At 50.0% G+C, this 21,669-nt stretch overlaps 1 protein-coding gene across 1 annotated transcript in view; it reads right to left on the bottom strand.

Moving 5' to 3' along the window:
- nr3c2 (nuclear receptor subfamily 3, group C, member 2) overlaps nt 1-21,669 on the bottom strand; it is a 69,193-nt gene that overhangs the window by 5,703 nt on the left and 41,821 nt on the right. Inside the window, exons 3-7 of the mRNA XM_029258813.1 lie at nt 20,843-20,979; nt 10,782-10,898; nt 6,320-6,619; nt 4,921-5,065; nt 2,173-2,303 (exon numbers count right to left, since the gene is read on the bottom strand). Coding sequence (XP_029114646.1) covers nt 2,173-2,303; nt 4,921-5,065; nt 6,320-6,619; nt 10,782-10,898; nt 20,843-20,979 — 830 coding nt within the window. The remainder of the gene's footprint in view (nt 1-2,172; nt 2,304-4,920; nt 5,066-6,319; nt 6,620-10,781; nt 10,899-20,842; nt 20,980-21,669) is intronic.

A 21,669-nucleotide genomic window follows, 5' to 3' on the forward strand; every position in this document is an offset into this window, starting at 1 on the left:
TACAAACTTATTAGAGCTCCTCTTCCGTCCTCTCCCTGCCCCTCCGCACCCTCCACCTCGCCAAGGGCCTGCAGCCCTCTGATTTCACACCTTATGGGGTCTGAGCATTTGGAAACTACGAATAAGTCTCGAGCAGGTGTACGCCTCCACCGGAAAGCGGGCGACACGGGACCGATCCCCGCCGGCGGAGACGCCCCCCCACATGTTCACGCAGCCTAACTGCGTGTGGCGCACGCTGGAGAGCACAGCGTAGAACCTGTCGGGGAAGGCCTTGGATCAGCAAGGCCGCTCTGCACAAACACAACGTGCGGAAAGCTGGATGAAACAAACTTTGGCACAGTAGCCAACTATAACTAAACAATATAAAACCTTAAGAGTAAAAAAAGCTTCACATGGCAACGATACCCTATGACTATGTGAATATGCCATATCACTTCTCCTTGAAATACATTTATTTTGAGTATTTCAAAAATACTTGGAATATTTGAAATATAGCAGATCTGGGGTTCGAGTCCCGCTTGGGGTGCCTTGCGGCGGACTGGCGTCCCGTCCTGGGTGTGTCCCCTCCCCCTCCGGCCTTTCGCCCTGTGTTGCCAGGTTAGGCTCCGGCTCTCCGCGACCCCACATGGGACAAGCGGTTTCAGATAATATATATATATATACACACATACACACACACAATAAAGTGTTTTTTTTAAAGGTGAGGCGAAGGGTCAGAAGACCCCCAGGGCGGCACTCACAACCCACCGCCACTGTAGGAACGCAGGCCCCGGGGAGGTCCCGCAGACCCCCACCGAACACCTCCAGCCGAGGCTCCGCGGGACGCGAGACGCAGCTGCCACAAAGCTGGAGCCGGACAATTCAATCGACGCAAAACCCGGCATCGATCCCTTTGACGCGGGACAAATTGCAGCTCCGAATCATCATTAGCGCCCTAAATCCCCCCCCTTTCTTCTTGTTTGCCCTCCTTCAGCAAAGAGAAGGAATCATACAAGTATTAATGCAGCCCGCTAATTGATAATCCTTCGGCAAATCCGTTTCATTCTTGGAAATGTCAACGCAAGGGCCAGAAACGCGGCCTTCCCGTTACGTCGTTAAAGACGGCTAATTGCGTTTCCCAGGATAAAAAGAAGAATTATCAAATACCCACAATGGAAACTGTAGGCCAGTGTGCACTAGAAAAGAAAAAGCTGAAGGTTCCCCAGGAGAACAGAGCATAAAAACGGCTGAAAACTATTTATCCGGTTGCACATACCGTTGCACCCCCACAAGCTGACCTTACCGAAACAAAGTAAACCGGCGACCCTGGGAGCTGCCAGCAACGGCATCGATCATCGAACGTGAGCGCAGACCGTCTCGGGCGCGCACGGTCCTAAACGCGGACGCCTCTCGGCATCCCGGGACGCGGGGTGGGGGGCGTCGGCGCCGCGCAGCCCGGAAGCGGAGAGCATCACCCTTCATTCTCGCTCATGGTTTACAAAGTACATACCATACATCAGCAGTCAAACATGGTTTTGCCCTAATCTGGGGCACCTTGCAGCATCACAGACCAATCTGACCCCTCAGTCTATACTTATATGCATTTCTGAAGCCGTCAATCCTGTTCATCGTGCGTTATTTTTCGCGTTGGAGGTCCGTCGCCGCAGTTCATCGGTGCATCAAGTGGACGGTAACAAACTAGGTGTGCTTAGGAGTCACATGTCTGCAGCCACCTCCCTTTCTCTTAATGTAATGCACAAATTGTATTTTTGCTGAGATGATGTACGTCGCTTTGGACAAAAGCATCTGCTAAATGAGTAAATGTAAATGCTTTTACAGATGCAAACATCAGACGGCAGCAGAGTTCAAGACACCCAATTTCTCCATAGGTCAGTGGAAGGGGGGATAGAATAAGGTGGGAGGGGGGGGGGCTCAGAAGAAGGGTGTAGAATAGAGCAGTGGAAGGGGGTAGAATAGGGTGGGGGGTCAATGGAAAGGTGTAGGGTCAGTGGATAGGTGTAGAATAGAGCTGGGGGGGGGGGGGGGGGGGGGGTCAATGGAAGGGTGTAGAAAAGGGCAGGGGGTCAGTGGAAGGGAAATGAATGGGGTAGAACAGGGGTTAGGGTTAGTTGAAGAACGCAGCCTGGCCGTGCGGTCAGCGGTACGAGGCGGGCCAAGGGCAGAGACACTCACCTGTGCTCAGCAGCAGGAGCACCTTCATGGCCAGGTACTCATCGTAGGTGAGCTGCAGCCTCACAAACTCCTGGCTCACCTGCCGCATGCTCAGGCACAGGTCGTACATAGCCGACCGCTGCATGCGCTCCCTGCAGGGACATGAAAGGTCGGGGGGGGGCGGGGGGCGGAGCGGTCACTGCTTCCGATTGGCTGACAGCTGTCTCTCGGCGGCCAATCACAAAACATGCGTGTCCCCAGAAGAGCGCAGGCATCCGCGAGAAGAAAAGTACAACACATGAAAAGAGCGCGCGCATAACACGCTGTGCGTGGAGCGGAACGAAAACCGCGGCGCAGCGGAGAGCCAATCCGCATCAAAGATTATTGCAACATTTTAAATGGGAAAATCTGCAGGAAACAGCGCTGCACGTGGCTCGGAGTCAGAGGACTGGCGGTTTCCGATGACCGCTGGCTCTGATCCTCGCCGAGCTGACCGCAAATTAATCAATTAATCAAAGCTGGTGCGAAAGAGGTCACATTCACGTGATGTGAGGGCGGCGCTCGCACCGCGCGGATCCCGCCCCACGCCACGGCGCTGCGCTCCTCGACACGTGTCCCACGCGCAGGTGAGGGGTGTCCACAATTCGTTTAATCCTCCCGGCTATGAAACTGGAAAACTGCATTGTGCTGCGCTGTTATCACTTCACTGTATTTCTGCACTTACTACTTGTCTGGACTGCAAATGATGATCGGCGACAGGAGCCCCCCCCCCCCGAACTGCAGGCTCAACGGAATGTGTTATTAGATGTAATACCGTAATTTGCTCTTGTGGGCGGGCTCTGGGATTCGACAGGCTGCTACATTTCATTAAAATGTGCTCGACGTCACTTTTATGGCTTTGCGCGATCGGGCTTCGGGATCTGGAGCCGAACTAAAACGCGTTAATGGAATCGGGGGGGGAACACACGGGCCAGGAGATACATACGAGATGCAGCCTCTCTCTCCTCCTGGAATGGAAAACAGCCTCGTTTCTCCCGGACTCCCCGAGCAAACCTCATCATCATGATGATCTCTGCGCAAAATCTGCACATCCCCGATCCCCAGGCTGGCAGGCAACCTGGCCGCACAACCGCATTCGTTGCACGGACGCCGGGGTGCAGAGATCCCCTCCGCCGGCGCCGTTCTCTTCTCCTCCCTCCGAACTCCGAACTCCGAACTGGCTGCGGGCGAGTTGCAGTCGGCACAAACGCGCGTCTGAGCGCGAAGTGCAGCACCCGGTCGGCAGGGACATCGACCCGATGCAGGAGGCGGCGGCGGATTTTGTTCTGTGTTTAAATGCGCAGCCGCCCGGGCCTTTACTAGCCGAGCGCAGGCTGGACCTCTGGACCACAGAACCACAGAACCCGAACCCACTCGGCCGTCCACTTCATGGTGACCAGAGAGCTATAAGCCACATGCTAACTGTGGGACGGGCACTTGCATTTACTCCAGCCAGTTAGAACTAGAGTGCGGAGTTGAACGCAGTCTCTGGGCAGAATAATTGGACTCTATGGGAGACTTGCACACAACTCTGATGGAAGGAATTAACAGTTACAGTATAAGGACACTTCACCGTCATGCTACATTTATTCATTTAGTGGACACTTTACTCATTATTAGGCAATTATTTACCCATTTATTATACAGCTGGGTAACTTTTACGGGAGCAATTGAGGGTAAGTACCTTGATCAAGAGTACTACAGCTGGAGGTGAGACTTGAACCTGCAACCTTCGGGTCCAAATGCAGCAACTCTAAAGGTACCAGCTGCCCCTGCATATATAAAACATTAATATAGTAGCGATCATGTGGCATTGTGATTAGAGTTGCCCCCTTGCACCTGAAGGACCCGGGTTCAAATCCCCACTCCTGCTGCAGTGCCCTTGATCAAGGTACTTGCCCCGAATCGAAACCATAAAAATTACCGAGCTGTGTAAATCATTGCCGGCAGCTCGCTGTAAAAAGCTAACATTGTAAGTCACCTTGGAGAATGGCATCAGCTAAGTAACGGTTAATAATAATAATTAGCTGAGACCGTTGAATGTGGTGATTTAAAAAAGAAAAAAAAAAAAAATCCCTACTATGCCTTCCCCCCACTGCTAATATTAGAGAAGGATTTTAAAGCTGTCAGTGAGAAATTTGTGTTTAAAGTAAATATTTCCAAGGTTTCCGTGCCAGCCTGTGGCTCTGGCACCAGATGCGCTTCTGAGAGCGGTCTGCAGGGGTCGCTTTCTTCTTACCTCCGTTCCATCCCCACCAAAGTGGCACGAAGTGCTCGCTTCCCGTCTGGCTTTCCTTCCACAACGTCGCTGGACGTGGCATGTAGCTCTCTAGTCGTTCGCGGCCCAAAGTATTAAAGCAGGAAATCCGGTCTATTTACCTAACTGTGCTCTCCGATCAAGTGTGTGTGTAAAGCGCGGGGCAGCACTCGCGCTCCCTTTTCAGCAGGAACAAGGGCGCAGTATTATGTGACATAATCCGCTCGGCGCGGGATGCGGCGACGAGGTTCCGAGGACGCGGGCGCTTGGCTTCGGCGCGCGCTTCTTTAACCTCTTTGTTTGATCGTATTCCAGGGCTGGACCTCACATCTAACTTGTGCAAACTTCACGGTGCAAATATTGACGCGGGTCTGGGGTACGAGCGCACCTTTCAAATAAGGCGCACGAACGCCGCCCACGCACACGCGCACAGATAAATACACACTGAAAAGGCGAGGGAAGCCCACGCTCACTCGTTGAAAATGAGATCCGGGGCGAAGTAGAGCATCTGGCCGTTGGTGTGTTTGTAGGACCTCCAGCTGAGGGCGAAGGAGGACAAGCACATCCAGGAGTACTGAATGAGGGTGATCTGGTCCTCGATGGGCAAGCTCCGGAACCCTGCGGGGTGGGAAAGGAGGGACGTGGAGAGGGTGCGAGAGATACCATGAGGGTATGGCAGCAGGGCTCCACCTAGGACTTGAAGCCAAACAGGTGAAGCTTTAGCTCCTCCAGGGATACTACACCTGCTCTCAGGCACAACTGAAAACAACATCTGGAATGACAGACGGAGCCAATTCTCTTCCTCTTTGTTCATGCCAACCTGTTGCAGCGGCTCATCCCACACTAAGCAGCAAAACGCCCCCTTTGTCCCACCTTTGAGCATTGCACCTCATTCTGGCAGCCTTTAGAGCGTGGGAGGTTCGGGAGGTTCAGGGGGTTTGGGGGGTTCGGGTGCTCCTTTCGTTTTTACTGCATTTCACTCGTTCTCCCGCGATCCACAGCGGGCTGAGGACACTGGGAGCTCGGACTCAGCGACACGCTGCGGCCCACTATCCGCATAACCATCTATTTATAAAAGCGGATACAGCACACCAGCTCCCTGGAAGTATCAAATATTTGTGATGCAGCATATTAAACATTATCAAAGTTATATCTTAACACCAAGGTCTGAGTGATCTCAGTTTTTTTTTTTTTTTGTATCTTCTGTTGCAGCTCGACCCTTCATAAGGTGTGCAATGTTAAAGTGACGGCAGGGAAAATAGCAAAAAGTACTGAGATACGATTTTAGAAAACATGAACGAGTAGGTTCCATCTATGTGGCGTTGGCATGTTTTCCCCGTGTTTATGTGGGCTTCCTCTGGGTGCTCTGGTTTCCTCCCACACTCCAAAGACATGTCTTAGATGAACTGGTGACTGTATGTTGTCCGTAGCATGCGAGCGTGTGTCTGATTGCTGTGTGATAGACTGGGTTACATCCAGGGTGTACCCTACATCACACCCTATGCTTCCAGGATTCATCATAGACTCTGGGCCACAACAACCCAGTAGAGGACATACATATATTTCAAACATACATATACAGTACAAGGCAAAAATTTGCACACTTCACTCCACCTTTGTGGGAACATCACAGGAGGAGTCTGCAAATAATCAGATGCCCACGAGCCAAAACGATTCTCCCGAATGTTGGCCGCGCTGCAACATGTGTTTCTGAGCCCGAAGACTAATTTGGGTCATCAGCCACAGAGCTGAACAGCCACACACTTATTGTTTGTACGGGGGGCTGAATAAGTCCTGAGTCACTCATTAACTCGCAGCCCAACAGATGTCAACGTTTCCATCAACGGCCCCCAACAGGCGTCCGAAACTGACCTGGAAGTACTTTGGCCCACTTGACCACCCGGATCATCTGCTTCCCCGCCAGATGGTTGAGGCTGGACAGCAGGTGGTCCGTGGTGTCCGCCTGGGTGTTGTCGTAGCCGGCGTACACCACCTCTGGCTCGATGAGCTCCAGCACGCTGCAGATGGACGGCGACAAGTAGGGCGTGACCCCGGGGACGTGCGGGACCAGGGCGGCACCCGATCCCGCGTCCTTCTGAGACTCCTTGGGGCTCTGCAGCGGCGACTCCTCGCTCACACCCTTCAGCTTCCCCAGCTTCTTGGACTTCCGAGCTGTCGGGGTGTCGACGGGGCGAGACACACAGACATCAGCAGCGGTTAGCCCACGCAGCCGAGAGAGAACGAGCGAGAGCCTCTATCCCGACGCTCTCTCCTCCTCCTCCTGGTTTTGCATGTCTCTCGAACGCCGGACTCAACCGCACGGAAAGATCAGCCGTGCTGCGATGCGGCTTTTGAGGTAGTTCGCCAAACAAGGAAACGCGGTACGACACCAAGCACGATCTTCGGATCCAAAAGACTCGGGCCAAGAGGCGAGGCGAGGCGACGCGAGCCTCGAGCTCAGCGCGATCCCACGGCACACGCCGACCGTCCACCGAAAACACAGGTCTTCCGCCGAGTTCGAAAAATGCGATCGCTGCGATTCGTATCGTACCACGGTACAGTATCGCTTAATAATATTTGTGACAACTCATGAACTGAACCTAAGGGAGTTCCAGAAAGGTCAATAAAACAAAGAATCGAATGCACGCTCGTAAAACGTTTCACGTTGCTTTCGGCTAAATACATTTTCAATCCAAAATCAGATAAATCCAAGCCTTTATGGCTAAACAAGCAGAAAATGACAAAACAATCTAATATGGTTTTTGTTAGGGCCGTATGATATCAGCATTGTGGCCCGAATTAAAATGGTTTTCCGCAGCAATTACCTCCCGTACAAGTTGACTTTTAATCAAACGTTGCTCAATGCAAATCCCCACAGCGCTCAGCGCGGAGGAAATCACACATGGATTAAACGCCATTATAAAGCCCGTTACCCGGGAGACAACCCACAAAACTACACAGGCGGAAATTCGGCCGCGCGTTTCCGCGCCGCTTTTACAACCCTTTTCAGCACAATTAAAAGTTAACTTCGGAAGTGAGCGACACGAAATCCATTCATTATGCTTTTCGATTTCTGGAGTTAATCCAGGAGAGCAACGCGACCCCGTCGACATCCGAGCAGAGGTGTGTCGAGCTCCTTCGGGGAAAGCGTGACTAATTCTCGAGCATTCCGATCAGACTCTTGCAGTGCGTGTGTGTGTTTTGGAGGCGTCGAGCGGGGCACGAATCGGGCACCGCAGATCGTCTGGATCTCACAAAGAGGAGGAATTTAGCACGGAGCGCCGGCGAGGACACCCTGCCAAGAAACCACGCGGAGGGAGCGGAGGGCCGAGAAAGGGCTCCGCGCCATTTGCGCGAGGCTGCCGGGAAAACGTCGGCGGGTCGAATCGGCCGACGGTTTGTTTAAAGGTTAGCCCCCCTTTTCATCGATTTATGACGCGCCTATTTGGAACCGCTCTTAATGTTCACCTGCCTTCCGCACCACCTTCTGGAAGTGAAAGCGAAAGCAGATTCAAGGTAAAGAAACAATGCCTTTTAATTCACGTGTCTCCATTTAGCAGACGCTGGCCTTCGAAGCAGCTTCCGGTGATTATTAAGCAGTATTTAAGAGGCACCTTTATCCGAGGTGATTTACCCTGCTAGATACACTGCACTAAACTGCCCACGCTCATTCGCCATCTATACAGCGGAGTAAGGTAACGCACGCACGCACGCGCGCTAAGGGCAATTTAGAGCCTGTCCGATCTGCCCGACACAAATGTGTCTGGACCGTGGGACGAAACATGGTGAATAAGGTGCGTGGCCTTGTAACGCTACATAGTATCTGTTGCGAGTCGCTTTGGAGAAAAGCGTCCGCTAAGCGAATAAAAGTAAATGGAAACATACGCGAACGCGGCGAACACGCAAAGCGCAGAGCGACCGAACGGGGGTCGAACCCACCTCCGTTCACGCGGTGCAACCCGCTGCGCCCCCAGGCCTTTGCGTGCTCATGGAGAGACATGCCGACTTGTCATGGGCGAACGGAACTACGTTTTGACGGATCCGCTTTCGACCGACACGTGCCAGACAATCTAGAGGACTAACGGCGGGGAGGCCTATTTTTTGCCTACGCACCATGGCCAGGCTTAGCCTATTTTCAGATGTTAATGAGGACTTCTTAGAGCATCCGGAAATCCGCTGGCACGCACCCAGGCTCCTGTCACCTTGGGCCCGGGCTGCCACCTGACACTGAGCCTCCAGAGCGAAGCGTGCAACGTGCGTTCCGCCCGGGCGCCGCCGGTGGCCGGGAGCTCTAAGCCCGATCCGCCCATCTGCGGGTGAAGTACGCGAAGCGCACGTTGCCGGGCTTTTCGTACCGGAAGGGCGTCGAGGCGCCGCACCGTGCCCGTAATCTGGCTTCGTGGTCGTCGCAGCTCGCTCGCGTCTCCGCATCAACGGTGCCTTAACGAGGCTGAGAATTTACTCCCTCTCAAATTATAGCGCTCTGCATTTCGGAATTATTCAGCTCTGCAATACGTTCACATTTTTTTTTCCATTTAGCACAACACCCTCAAAATGGCTCTTCAATAAAGAGCAATCAGCTACGCTAAGCAGGCTCCAAAATGCATGGAAGAAATCTTTTCTTTTTAGCAATAAAGTTACACAATTAGTCTCAATCACAGGAGTGACAGAAGGCCAAACTTCTACATGTGAGCTGCAGACAGACTGCAGTCCAGTTACACACATTTATTAAAACCCAAGCAAAGCGCAGCAGACACCTTCACATTTGCCTCCCCTAATACTCCTTAGTCACATTGTTCTGTGTCCACACACACACACACACACACACACACACACACACGCATATTTGCTAAAGCCGCTTGTCCCAAGTGGGGTAGCCAGAGCCCAACCCGGCAACACAGAGCGAAAGGCTGGAGGGAGAGGGGACACACCCAGGTCGGCAGTCCATCGCAAGGCACCCCAAGCGGGACTCGAACCCCGGACCAACCGGAGAGCAGCCCTGGCCAAACCCGCTGCACCGCCACACCCCGTGTCAATACAAATGAGCTGGATTACATCCTCCGCCTGCCCCCCCCCCGGGACTGTCCCCTCATCTGTCCTCTCGCCTCATCGAGTTGCAATGTCGACAGAGTATAACGGAATTACACGCAGAATTTCCGCCTAGAGGCTACACGGGCTTCCCTCAATTTACGAACTCTCTTTATCTGACATTTCGGTGTAACAGCTCTTGGCATTTGATACCCAATTTTTGATTTCCAGAAAAAAATAAATAAATAAATAAATAAAAAAAAAATCACTGTAACAAAATTTATCTGAAGCCTGTCCAAAAAAACTTTTAAAGTTGCATGTTGTGTGAGTGAAGTAGAACTGCAGTACTGTACTGCTGGCGGTGTGTCTGCATGAGCATCTCTCTGTCTGTTTGTTAGAAATATGAGTGTGGGGCATTACAGGAAGCATTTGAAATTCCACAGGAGCGTGCGTCTGCCATATTGGGTGTATTATTGAACTGAATGATTGCACAGATAGCAGGGCATTTAGACAAGTTTAGCTGTTGGTTTTGCAAACATATATGCATATATAATATATGAACATACTACTGTATATAATACATAATAGTCCAAAGACAAGGTGTTCAGGTTCCCCCATAGTGTGTGAGTGAGAGAGTGCATATGTGTTCCACTGATGTATGGATGAGTGACCCATTGTAAGTAGTGTATCCAGCAGTGTAAGTCACCATGGTGAATAAGGTGTGTGGGCTGATAACACTACATAGAGTTCATTGTAAGTCGCTTTGGAGAAAAGTGTCCGATAAATATATAAATGTAAATATGCACATTTTGGCAACAGTGCAGTTTTAGGAAGTTGTTCCCAATAAAAGCAACATGCCCTCTGAATCCCTGCTTGGTCTATTGCTTATCCTCTGGAGAACTGATCAATTAAAAAGAAAATTAGGTTTTCCACACACGCTCCGGAAGCAGGAAAGCAAAGATGACAGGCGTGAAGCATTTTTGTACTGTTTTCTAAGATACGCGACACTTTGGAGAAAAGTGTCTGCTAATTGAATAAATGTAAAAATAGGTGTTTTTATACTGTGCAGATAGTTACGTAGGTGCTTCGCAACGTTTTAATGATATATAGTGAGATTTTAGTGATCAAACTGGGCTGAGATTTCCGATGGGCTGATGCATTATCATCGTTCCCATTTAAAATAATGAAAAACTGACTTCCTTTATCCAAAATTTAGGCAGTTGCACTGTTTTCAGGGATGGAATCATCTTGTAAATCGGAGCATGCCTGCACATTCTTTGAGAAAAAGGGATCGTAAGTCCAGTACCTCCCAAATTCATTCCAGCCTGAAGACACTTCCGTACCCGACACGCCGGGCAGTTCTTCCTGCGGATCTTGTCGATGATGCAGTCGTTCCTCCCCGCGCACAGGTAGTTGTGCTGGCCTGCGGAGGAAAGCGAGGGCGAGACCGTTACGGAAAGGAAACCGGAAAACAGCGGACAAACACCGAGCAAAAAAAATCTGTCGGCGCTGAGCGACGGCAGCATGAACCGTTCGTGTCAAGCAGCGCAGAAGGCAGGCGTTACGATGACCATTTTTTGAACACGAACAACGAAGCGAAGGTTGCGTTTTCACGTGAGACATATCATATTCATCTAAATAAGAGCAAGAGGAGCACGGTGTAGTGGTTAGAGCTGCTGCTGCCTTGCACTCAAAGGACCCAGGTTCAAATCCCTCCTACCGCAGTACCCTCGATCAAGGTACTTTCCCTGAACTTCATCCGTAAAAACGACGCGGCAGCGTAAAGGGGAAAGTCATCCTAAATAACGCCGTAAGTTGCTTTGGAAGAAGATTTCCACTAAATGAATAATGATACAGTAATTACAGCGATAATACAGTAGTAATGACGGCAAATAATCAGCAAACGCCGATAACCTGAGAATCCTAATTAAAGACTCGCCGACCCACAGAAAAACAATTTGGCAATAAGGTGGTTTTAATTGTATCATTACAGCTGCACACAAAAAGCGCTGCAGAAGATACCGCACGCGTGTGTCGTGCGCGAAACGTTGCGGAAGCCTAATAAGATAGCGTTCCAGCTGTGCCACAGGTCTTTGAAACGTTATTTAAATGCAAGACCCTACGCAACAACGCAGGCATATAAATAATACGTGATGAGTGAAGAGCAGGGTGTGCAGTTATGACGGTGGCTGTCACATCCTCTCAGTCCCCCACCAAGCCGGAAGCCAAGCGAATGAGCTCCGATTTCGGGTCCTTTCTGCTCCAGTAAGTCCGCAGGGCCCGCGAGCGGCCCGCCCACGCCTCTCCTCGGGCCGCGGCCGGCCACGTCCGGGTCCGCCCCCTGCCGCCGCGTTCCGCGGCAGAGGCGACGCATCCCGGGCCGAGGTCACGTGCGTCGCGCGCCCAGGGCACCCCCATCGTTAACGCTAGCTAATTCCCATAATTTGACGGGAAGAGAGCTCGGATACGGGCGGAGGAGCTGCTGGGTCAGATAAATGTGCAACGGATCTGTCTGGGAGCCTCCGAGAGCCAAGGAACTGCAGGAGGAGTAACAGCAGCTGTAGCGCAGGCACTATTTCTGGCAAGGTCACATGACCATTACATAAGCCCATTTTTCTTGCTCTAAAAAACAGTAAACTGCAAGGCAGGGAAGCGCGTTGCGATCGGAGCAAAGTCGGCTGAGATAAGTCAACCAGCAATCTGCAGAAGGACCACTCCATTCCCACGACGGCGGTTAATGATTGTCAGGAACAATTAGAGGTGGGCAGTCGCCCAGCTCCCCTCCATGTGAGCGCTCGCACTCGATCCCTCGCTCGCTTGCTCGCTCGCTCAGTATTTGTGAAGGGTGGACCACCTGATAAGCGCGCAGCTTTCCGACCGTTGTTTACGTACTTTTCACTACGTGGACCGGGTAGAACGCTCGTGTCGTGAGTGGAAGGAATATTTGTACACCGTTGTTCATTATAGGGAGGTTTGCCGAGCTCCCGCATGCAGTTTACATACAGTTTTAAAAGGGTTATGTACATATCTTAGTACACATTAAAATACTGTATGTATTGAAAGTGTATAAAAGTGAGTGCGGGTGGCATGGAGGCGGAGCGGGTAGCCCTGCCGTTGATGGCGGGTGTTGGTTCAAGCGAGGGAGCCCTGGCAGCCCTTCCAGAGTGTATTCCTCTCCATACCTTCTGGATAGGCTCTGGACCACCACGACCCTGCACTGGATAAGCGGTGATTGATAACGGACAAATAACAGAAGCGTCCGTCTTAACGTCGGCGAATCGCACACCAACAGAGACCAAGACCTAGAGAGAAAACACAGCAAAGCGACTGACGGTTCTCCGTGTTTCACACACGGACAGAGGAGCTGCTCTGCGGGGCGTCGGCCTTTCGGCCAAAGACGTCACGGGCCGGCAAGCCGACGCAAGCAAGACGATTCGTGAGGAACGCAGCCGGAGAACACGGCCTTCAGGAAGCAGGGAGCACGATCGGGTCCCTCGCCCGGTCCTCTCCTTACTTCGACCTCTCGGCCCGTTCGCATCCACGCGCCCAACCTTCTAAACGCTTCGCCGGCTCCAGAGCTCGCTTCCGCACAAGGCCGAAATGACTCTTCCCTCCGTACGCCGGCTTTCTGCGACGTCCGCGGCGTTTCCGACGGATTATTTCTTAGAGAAAAATTCGTTTTCACTCAGCACCTGCCTAAGCGAGTCCCTGCATTTCTGCCATTGTTGTTCTTGGACTGAAGACAAGGCACTTTCCCACAGCGGGAAAAAAACCAAATAAACACGGCGACTTCACAGGAAAGTCAGCTGTGTCTTATTTCATCCCCACAGAATCGTACATGGCTCGTTGGGACGGACTATAACCGTCGCAGCACGAAGGGACGGTACGCACTTTTTACCCACTGGCACGCAAAATTAATACGAGCGGTCCCTCCAAGGAAATCCACTTTTCTGACCTTTCCCAGTATTTTGACCTCGTCCGGTAATTGTTTAGCAAGATTAGAGCGCTTGCTCTCCGATTATATAATCTCAAGCAGTCCTGCTGGGTCACACGGCGTGTGTGTGTGTGTGTGTGTGTGTCATGTGGGTGGGAGTGGGAGTCAGTAAGCAAAGAGGAAAATCAAAATCCTTCCCAAGCACCATTTGAGCAAATGCGCACAAGAGCGCAGAGAGCACGCCGGCGCAGCGAGCATCTCCTGCGCTCCTACAGCAGTGATTAAACATCGACACTTAAAAACACAACTTCAGCCTCGACTTCGGAGGCAGGAGCCCGACTCGCAGTTATGCAACATCTGTAACAGCAGCCAGTTGGCTTCCGCTATGTTTAACATCGGCAGCGTGCACCCTGCCCCCCACACACACTTCATCGCACCCAGATCTGAGAGTGCACGTTGCATTAGAGCAGATGGTCTGCGGGTGCTTACATTGTGCACTTAAGCCCCGCCCCCTTAGTGTCTATTGGTCCTCTCCTTGACAGGTAAATTAATTCAGTTCCCTCATTGGCTGAGCAATTAGCTTCCCTTGGGTAATAGTACTGCAGCACAGAGGAGTGTTACAAACTTATTGGACAAATTGTCTAAGATAAATATTTTGGTCACAACGATACAATAATGTCGACATGAACAGTAACGCGGGGAATCATACAATCCCTCGGCACAACTCGCTACTTCATATTTTTTATAACCTTCCCCCATCTACACACTGCTAACACGAAAGTTATATTTGTTTTGATTTCTCTGGCACGACCAAAGGGTAATTACTGCAATAACTTGTTTGTTCTCGAATAGATAAAGACTAAATAAGCGCACAACTTCCTTTTATTGCACCGTTTGTTGCGCTGCCTTCTGGCAAAATACAAGATTGAATTAATTCATCATAATACAAATTACGCAAGAACAAGTAACGGTTCTCAGCATACCTGAATACATTCTTATCTTTTACGATAAAAGCATACAGGCACGATTGAGGTCTAAGCGGTTTCCTAATCAAATCGCAAAACCGAGAACAAAAATATTTTTGCAAGCGTGGAACTATTAATAAATCTGTCATTAGTGGAAAAAATATATTTGGGCCTGTGTAGCAACAGTGCCTTATTGTTTATTGCACAATGTATTGCTGTGCCAGTGTACAGGAGAGCTAATTACACCATTCTTTCAAATCCCCTGTCTATAATGATCCTTGCCGGTTCTTTCGGTGACATAATGACAGTGTCGGAATACCACAGTAACGTCCAACGAGAAGAACCCAGCCTTCCCTTCAGCAATCGAAACAAAGTCGCCGCACACATTTCTTACTGTACTACCGAACTTTAGGAACCGTTTGTTATTTTCAGCACTGCGCAACAAGCCTTTTTTATTTGTTATTAAATGAAAGACACACAATGACAATCAGCTGAGTTCAGAGGAAAAATAAGGACATACAAAATAACCTTACAAAAAAAATAGAAAAGTGAATCAGATACTACTGGCACATTTGCCTACATACAAAAGTCATAGTCTCGCAACGATTGCCCATTTTGCATTGATGTCAAAGTACGAAGTTTATCGCGGTGGCGGAAAAGATGGCGGATAGTTAAGGTAGTTCCAAAGGCGTGCCGGTATCTGGTCATTTAAGGACAGCAACGCTTAAGGACAAGGACACACAGACGGACTCTCTGTTTTGTAATTGTCACCATGACCAGAAGAAGTGCTGCCTACTGGAGCTCCTGCCGAAGGTCGCGGAATATATGATGATGCTGAGCTCTCGCTGGAGGTCGTCTGCATGATCTTCGGCAAACTCAAACGTGAAGATCACTGTGCTCTAAGCAAAGGAAAAAAAAAAAAAAAAAATTTGAACTTTCTCTTAGAATATGGGTTGGGATGAACTTGGGCACCCAAACCATGAGGTAGCAGGACAAATCCTGGAAATATAGCTGGGCAAACTCCCGCCTTGCTGACCTGCTGACCAGCAGAGGCCTGAGGCACCAGACGCTGTCCAGAGACTGCTCCTCCGCCAAGCCTTCTCTTCACATCCAGGTCACAATGGAGATCTGAGGCCATGGAGTCAACTAGCTAGCTGGAACCCATATTTGACTGAAGCCAAGGTTCGATCAACAGGAGCCGCAGCCTCGGAGCAGGAAGGGCTTTGGACACTAGAAGTGCACTGCAGAAAATAAGAGTCCTCCCTCAACGTTATGAGAACACTATGACCCTGACCTTAACCCCAACCATTCATACGCTCTCCAGGGTTAGCACAGTCTCTTCCAGCATCACCTCAGTGTGGATGTGACCTATGAGCCTAAAGCCTGAACGGCTGTTGATATACAATGAAGCGCACTGAAATGGCTACCGAGCTTCCCGTTAACCCAAAGGACTCGTTTGTCCCGGAAGGCTCTCTCGGTCCACGGCTCGCGTAGTTTCGAGAAAGAGCAGCAGAAGTCTGACACTACGCTGGGGGCGAAAAAGTACAGTAGAGGCAAACTGGCTGGATTTGTTTCCTTACTAGAGCGGTAAGTCAGCCCCACACGGATGTGCGCCACGGCAGTTTGAGAAAGTCCACTCTTTCCACTCCTTCCAGGTTAAACGCGACGGCAGAGATCATCCACGTTGCCGAGGAACGTTTTACAGTTAGCGTGCCGCTCTGGCACCCTTCGGCCATGAAACTCCACCATAACATGGTCGAGCCCTTTCATTACGGTCCTCCAAGTTCAATAAATGTCTTGTAAATAACAAGCCATGGAAGAAGTAATGTTAAATATTTGTTCAAAGCGCAGGCACGCCAAGCCGCATTTAAATATGATGACATTGGAATAATAATCTATCGCGGGGGAGTCTCTCCAGACTTCTGCTCTGTTATATCAATGGCCTGCTTCTCCTGGGTAACGGCTGCAAAAACGGCACACCGGCACACAATTTCCAAAACCCTGTGGAAACAGCAGGCAGGATTTGCACATGGCTAATTTGCACACCATTACAGCGTCCAGCGTTCCACTTCATTTGCATCAGCTACTGTTCCTGCCTGTCATGTAATGCAAAATTCAAACTCGCTGGATTCCTGTATTGGTCTGGAGGAAAAACTGAAATCCCCATATAGGGACACCCACTCACCCACCCACACATCCACACACACACACACACACGCGCTGTTCTGCTGTCAGCATTGCAACATCCAAGCAGGCCGACCTCGAAAATGACAATAAAAACAGAAATCCAGTGCAGAGAGAGCGGAGGATGATCGATAACACATACAGCACTAGACCATTCCCAGGTCTCTATACCATAAAATCAGCGTCTTAAATCAAAGGAAATGTAAAATACAGTTTAATTTTAAAACTGGAAAATGATGCTGCTGTGTTGGATTTCACACACTCGGTATCAGGTAGCGTAGTTGTTAAAGCTGCCACCTTTAGACTGCAAGGTTGCAGGTTTGAATCCCACCCACTGCTGCAGTACCTCTAAGCAAGCTACTTACCCTAATATGCTGCGGTAAAAAATAGACAGCTGTGTAAATGGGTTTAAAAAAAAAATAAATAAAATTGTAGGTGGCTTAATAATGTGAGTCAGTTTTGAGAAAAAGTTTTGGCTAAATGTAAGAAATGAAGACCACCCCCAAAGCAACGGGGTGGGGGTCTTCATAATAGTAGCCTCACCAAATAGCCAGAACCTAACACTTCTCCCTTATTTGTTCGACCTGATAAAGTCACATTTTGACAAATCAAATTAATGCTCCCCTGTTTTGGAGGAATAAATGGCAACAGGAGATGCACCCTGAACGTGACTCAGTAGATGAGAGGATCCGCTCCGTTCGAGCCGTTCCCGAAGGTGTTGGTCTAACTACTCATGTTACGCTTCTCTATCCCTCTATCTAAATTAGAGGAGCCCCGCTCCCTGCTGAACACGCGGCACGCAGGTCGGGGCATCTGGCCATCGGCCGGGCCGTCTTCTATTTAAAAGCGGCACGCCGTCTCATTGTTGCACGCTCTGTCCTCACAGAGAAAGGGAAATTGTGTTTCCCAGAATGTCACGCTTCCTTGAGAGAGGTACGCCTTTAAAAATGGCACGCATCACCTGGTAAATTCCATAAACAGGGCTGCATTTTCATATTGTTATTCTATTCCTTCTTCTCCGCGGTAAGCGTCAGGTGAGCCAGCGGTCGCCAACGCCCCTGCCGGCTTTTCGCACCATCTGCTCGGATCACGTCGAGCGCAATTAGTGCGGATGCCCCCCCCAAAAAAAAATAAATAAATAAAACGCGTGCAATTCTGCGGATTCGGCAAACTGCAGATGTAACGTACCGAGCCCTGACCCATTTTATTCGACCGGCTCCGCTACAGCCAGATCAGAGTTTCTCACTATTGTCCTTGTTCCTTCGCAGAGAGACAAACACACAGAGTGAATTTACAGCGCAGGCAGAATAATACATATTTCATTGGGTGCAACTGGGGGAGGGGGAACACTATAAAGAAGAGAAATAACAATGAGGCTATTTGTTTTGATCAAACTCAATAAATCAATACACTTTCCAGGCCCTTTATAAAAGAAGCCCGTGTTTTGAGGGCGGGGAGGGGAGTTCTCTGCAGAAGACTTTTGTAATGTGAGTTCCAAGCTGAGTTCAGTGAAAAGCTTATTTGGCTGAAGCTTGTTAAAGGAGCTCCTCCAGACGTCCGTGGAGGTCAGCTGGGCTGCGGGGAGACAGGAGGGTCATACAGTAGTTTTCGTCCAACTGATTATAGGCTGTATGTTGTTAAGGTGAGTTCAGGGTAACGTTGGTCTGAAAAGACACAGGGTGACAGCTGAGAAAGACCAAGCCTGGAGCACAAAAAAAACTCAACCTCTCATTCGCATATCGCCGTCGCGAGGCAGGACAGTATTTGCAGTATTTTCCGTTTTTGCATCTCTTCTCAAATTTGCACCCTGCACATTCTAAAAAAAAGTGATAACACTACACGGCGTTCACTGGAAGTCAATTGGAGAAAAGCGTCTGCTAAATTGGGGGGAGTGGTGATGCAGCGGGTTTGGCCGGGTCCCGCTCTCCGGCGGGTCTGGGGTTCGAGTCCCGCTTGGGGTGCCTTGCGATGGACTGGCGTCCCGTCTCGGGTGTGTCCCCTCCCCCTCCGGCCTTATGCCCTGCGTTGCCGGGTTAGGCTCCGGTTCGCCGCGACCCTGCTTGGGACAAGCAGCTTCAGACAACGTGTGTGTGTTCAGTTCAGCACAAAAAACTGGTGTTTTCTAGTAAAAACATTGCAGGACCCAAACTAGATTAGATACGGATAGGATGCCGCTCGACGGCAACGAAGTGAAAAGATAATCCAGCATTGACAGAAGTTGCGTTAATACCCGACGCACGACTTTTTGTCGGCTCAAAAATGTTAGCGTTATTCGTGTCCGCCTTGCTTTGGTGCCGTCGTACCGGCATTTTACACCGTGACGCTTTGCTAAATTAATTAGTCTAAGGCAGCGTGCGACACCCAAAAAGTGAAGAAAAAAAAAAAAAACACATCAGGAGACTGTGCGTTTGCTCAGACCAAGGACGCAGACGGTCATCATATATGGACTGCGGCCAAGTGCGGCGAACGGGGTTATACGTTTTAAAAAAGGAACTAAAGAATGAAGCAGTTTAAACAATGGAATTGTAAAAGAGACACAGAGAAGCCGTTCAGCACAGATCCACATGCAGCTCCCTCAAAAGTCATCTCCGTTTCTACGATCCCCTTTGTTGTGCTAGGAGAAGCGACAAAGGTTTGGACGCCGACAGTCGTCAGGCGTATGGAATGCTTTACACGGGGTCGCGGCGCTGCTCCTCGGCTCTGGTTCGGTTCCGCCTGCCGAACGTTTGATCGGCGTTTTGGGTTCCGCCGCTGAGACCAGCGCTAGCCCAGCGGCCCTCGGTCGGCCGGTTGTGAGGTTTCAGTGTTCTGTTTCTAATGATGGGGTTGAGCTGCCGCACATCAGTTCCCGGACGCTGGACTTGAGCTCTCAAACCCTACATTTTTCCATAATAGACATGAATTATCCTAAAAATGATATTTAAACCCCCCAGCGTATCTATCCTTGTCCAATGCCACTTTTTTATCAACCTCCCAGGTTTCTCCCTACACCCCCAAACCCTTTTATAACCTCCTTTCCAGTAACCCCACCTCATGACCGTCTCTCCACACCCTCTTTTCACAGTCTCCATGAGCCCACCTTCTTCTTCTAGTCTCTTTTCTCCATGCCCTTCGCCTCCCCCTCTCCATGATCTCCACTCCACATCCCCTTTTCGCAGTCTGTTGCCGCTCTTTTCCACTCGCCTCCCTCCTACCCTCTTCCCCACCCACTTCTAAGTGCACCCCACCCCCTGCCCTCCTTTCCACGCCCATGTCTCCACCCAACAGACATGCTCTCCCTCCTTCCCTATGCTGCCCTGTGAAGCAGATGGCTCTCTCTGGACACTGCTGATCACATGACTTTGAAATGAGGAGCAGGAGTGCTGGCACAGGAGAAGAGCCCAAACCCACCTCTCTCAAACACCTCTCAGGTATCCCGCAAGATATGGTGATCCACAGTTATGTCAACTAAAACCCTGCCGATTCAGAAAAGCGGAAGGGCTTGATTCCACATGTCCACCTCTAAGGCCTTATTAAATTACATGTTCACTTGACAGCATAAGGACGAATTCCTGTTTCTCCTATTTCCAAATGTCTCTTCCCCTTGGAAACCAAAGGTAACGAAAGGTAAAGCACGGAGGTTCTCAGTTCTGGCTCCGTTGCGGTGGAATGACCTCCCCCTCTCGCTCAGAACTGCTGAATCTCTGTCCACGTTTAAAAAGGGTCTTAAAACTCATCTCTTCCAGACTCACTTCGCCCATCATCTCTTAAGTTCATGTAAGGTATAAATGTTCTTGATGATGCTCGGATCAGTCCTTGACAGAGCCGCTCCTGCAATGTAACGTAAATGTTCATATGTATCTCAAAAAAAAAAAAAAAAAAAAAAAACTCCTAGTAAGGTGATTAGGAATCAGTGATATTCTGGCTAAGTTTTATGCAGCTACTTGTGTGATGAACATCGGTGCATATGGTGAAGGAAACTACTTAAGAGTCACACATCTGCAGCTGTCTCTTTCTTCTCATGTAATGCACAAATTGTATTTTCTATGAGATGTACGTCGCTTTGGAGAAAAGCATCTGCTAAATGAGTAAATGTAAATGTAACGTAAATGTAAACCAGAAGCATACAGGCCTTAAAATCAGCCGGGATCCATTATCACAAAATTGTGTTCTGGGTTCCCTGGTTGCCAAGAGAGATTCATAGACAGAGAGATGAGAAGTTTATTATCCCCAAAGGAGGGACCAGGGGCCAACTACTCTACACCAGCCAATGCTCAGTTAGGTTGTTCAATCCCAGCATCCTACCTTCCACGGCCCGTTTGAAGAAGACCTTACAGCTGCCACACGTGACGACCCCGTAGTGACATCCCGAGGCCTCGTCTCCACACACCAAGCACACTTTGGCCGTAGAGGAGCCCAGGGACGAGTGTCTTAGCGACGAGCTGAAACACACACAGGGCACAAGGAGAGAGAGCACACTTAGGAAGGTGTGAAGGACCTCACAGGTTCCCATGACTTACAGCACAGAGACAGAGAAGTTGTGGAATCTGGCTAATTTTGAAGATGTCCAGCAATTCCTGAAGCGTCTTAATGGCCTCGCACTTCTCAAACGTCGCGATCGAGAGGAGGACAGAAACAGCCTGTTACACAGGAGCGGAAGATACAAAGAGCTTGGAGAAGTGCAGGAACAACCAGGTGTCATTACATGAAGTCAAAGCTGGAGCTCCACCGTGGTCTGTACAGTCAGTTTAAGTTAACATAGAGAAAGAAAAACGCAGCTTAACACAAATTTAATGACTTCACAAAAGGCTGCTGCAATGACTTTTAAGAAGAACCTTTGGCTACCAATTGCGTAATTCAAGATTACTTTGTGAAAGTTCATCCACGCAGGACTCCTACACCTTTGTCCAATATAGTCTCTTTTCCGATACCCGGAGGACCCGATTACTCCCTACATCCCAAGTGGACCCTTATGCTCCTCCATCTCTGGCTTACTGGTGGTCCCACCCCCATGAGGTCCAAAGGCAAAAGCACAAAGGTTCTTGGTTTCGGGTCCAACGTGGTAGAACGAGCTGCTTTTTACACTCAAAATGACTGAATCCATCTCAACATTCAAGAAGGGTTTCAAAGCA

Source organism: Scleropages formosus, chromosome 16, assembly GCF_900964775.1.
Source record: "Scleropages formosus chromosome 16, fSclFor1.1, whole genome shotgun sequence".
In the NCBI taxonomy this organism is placed as follows: Eukaryota; Metazoa; Chordata; class Actinopteri; order Osteoglossiformes; family Osteoglossidae; genus Scleropages; species Scleropages formosus.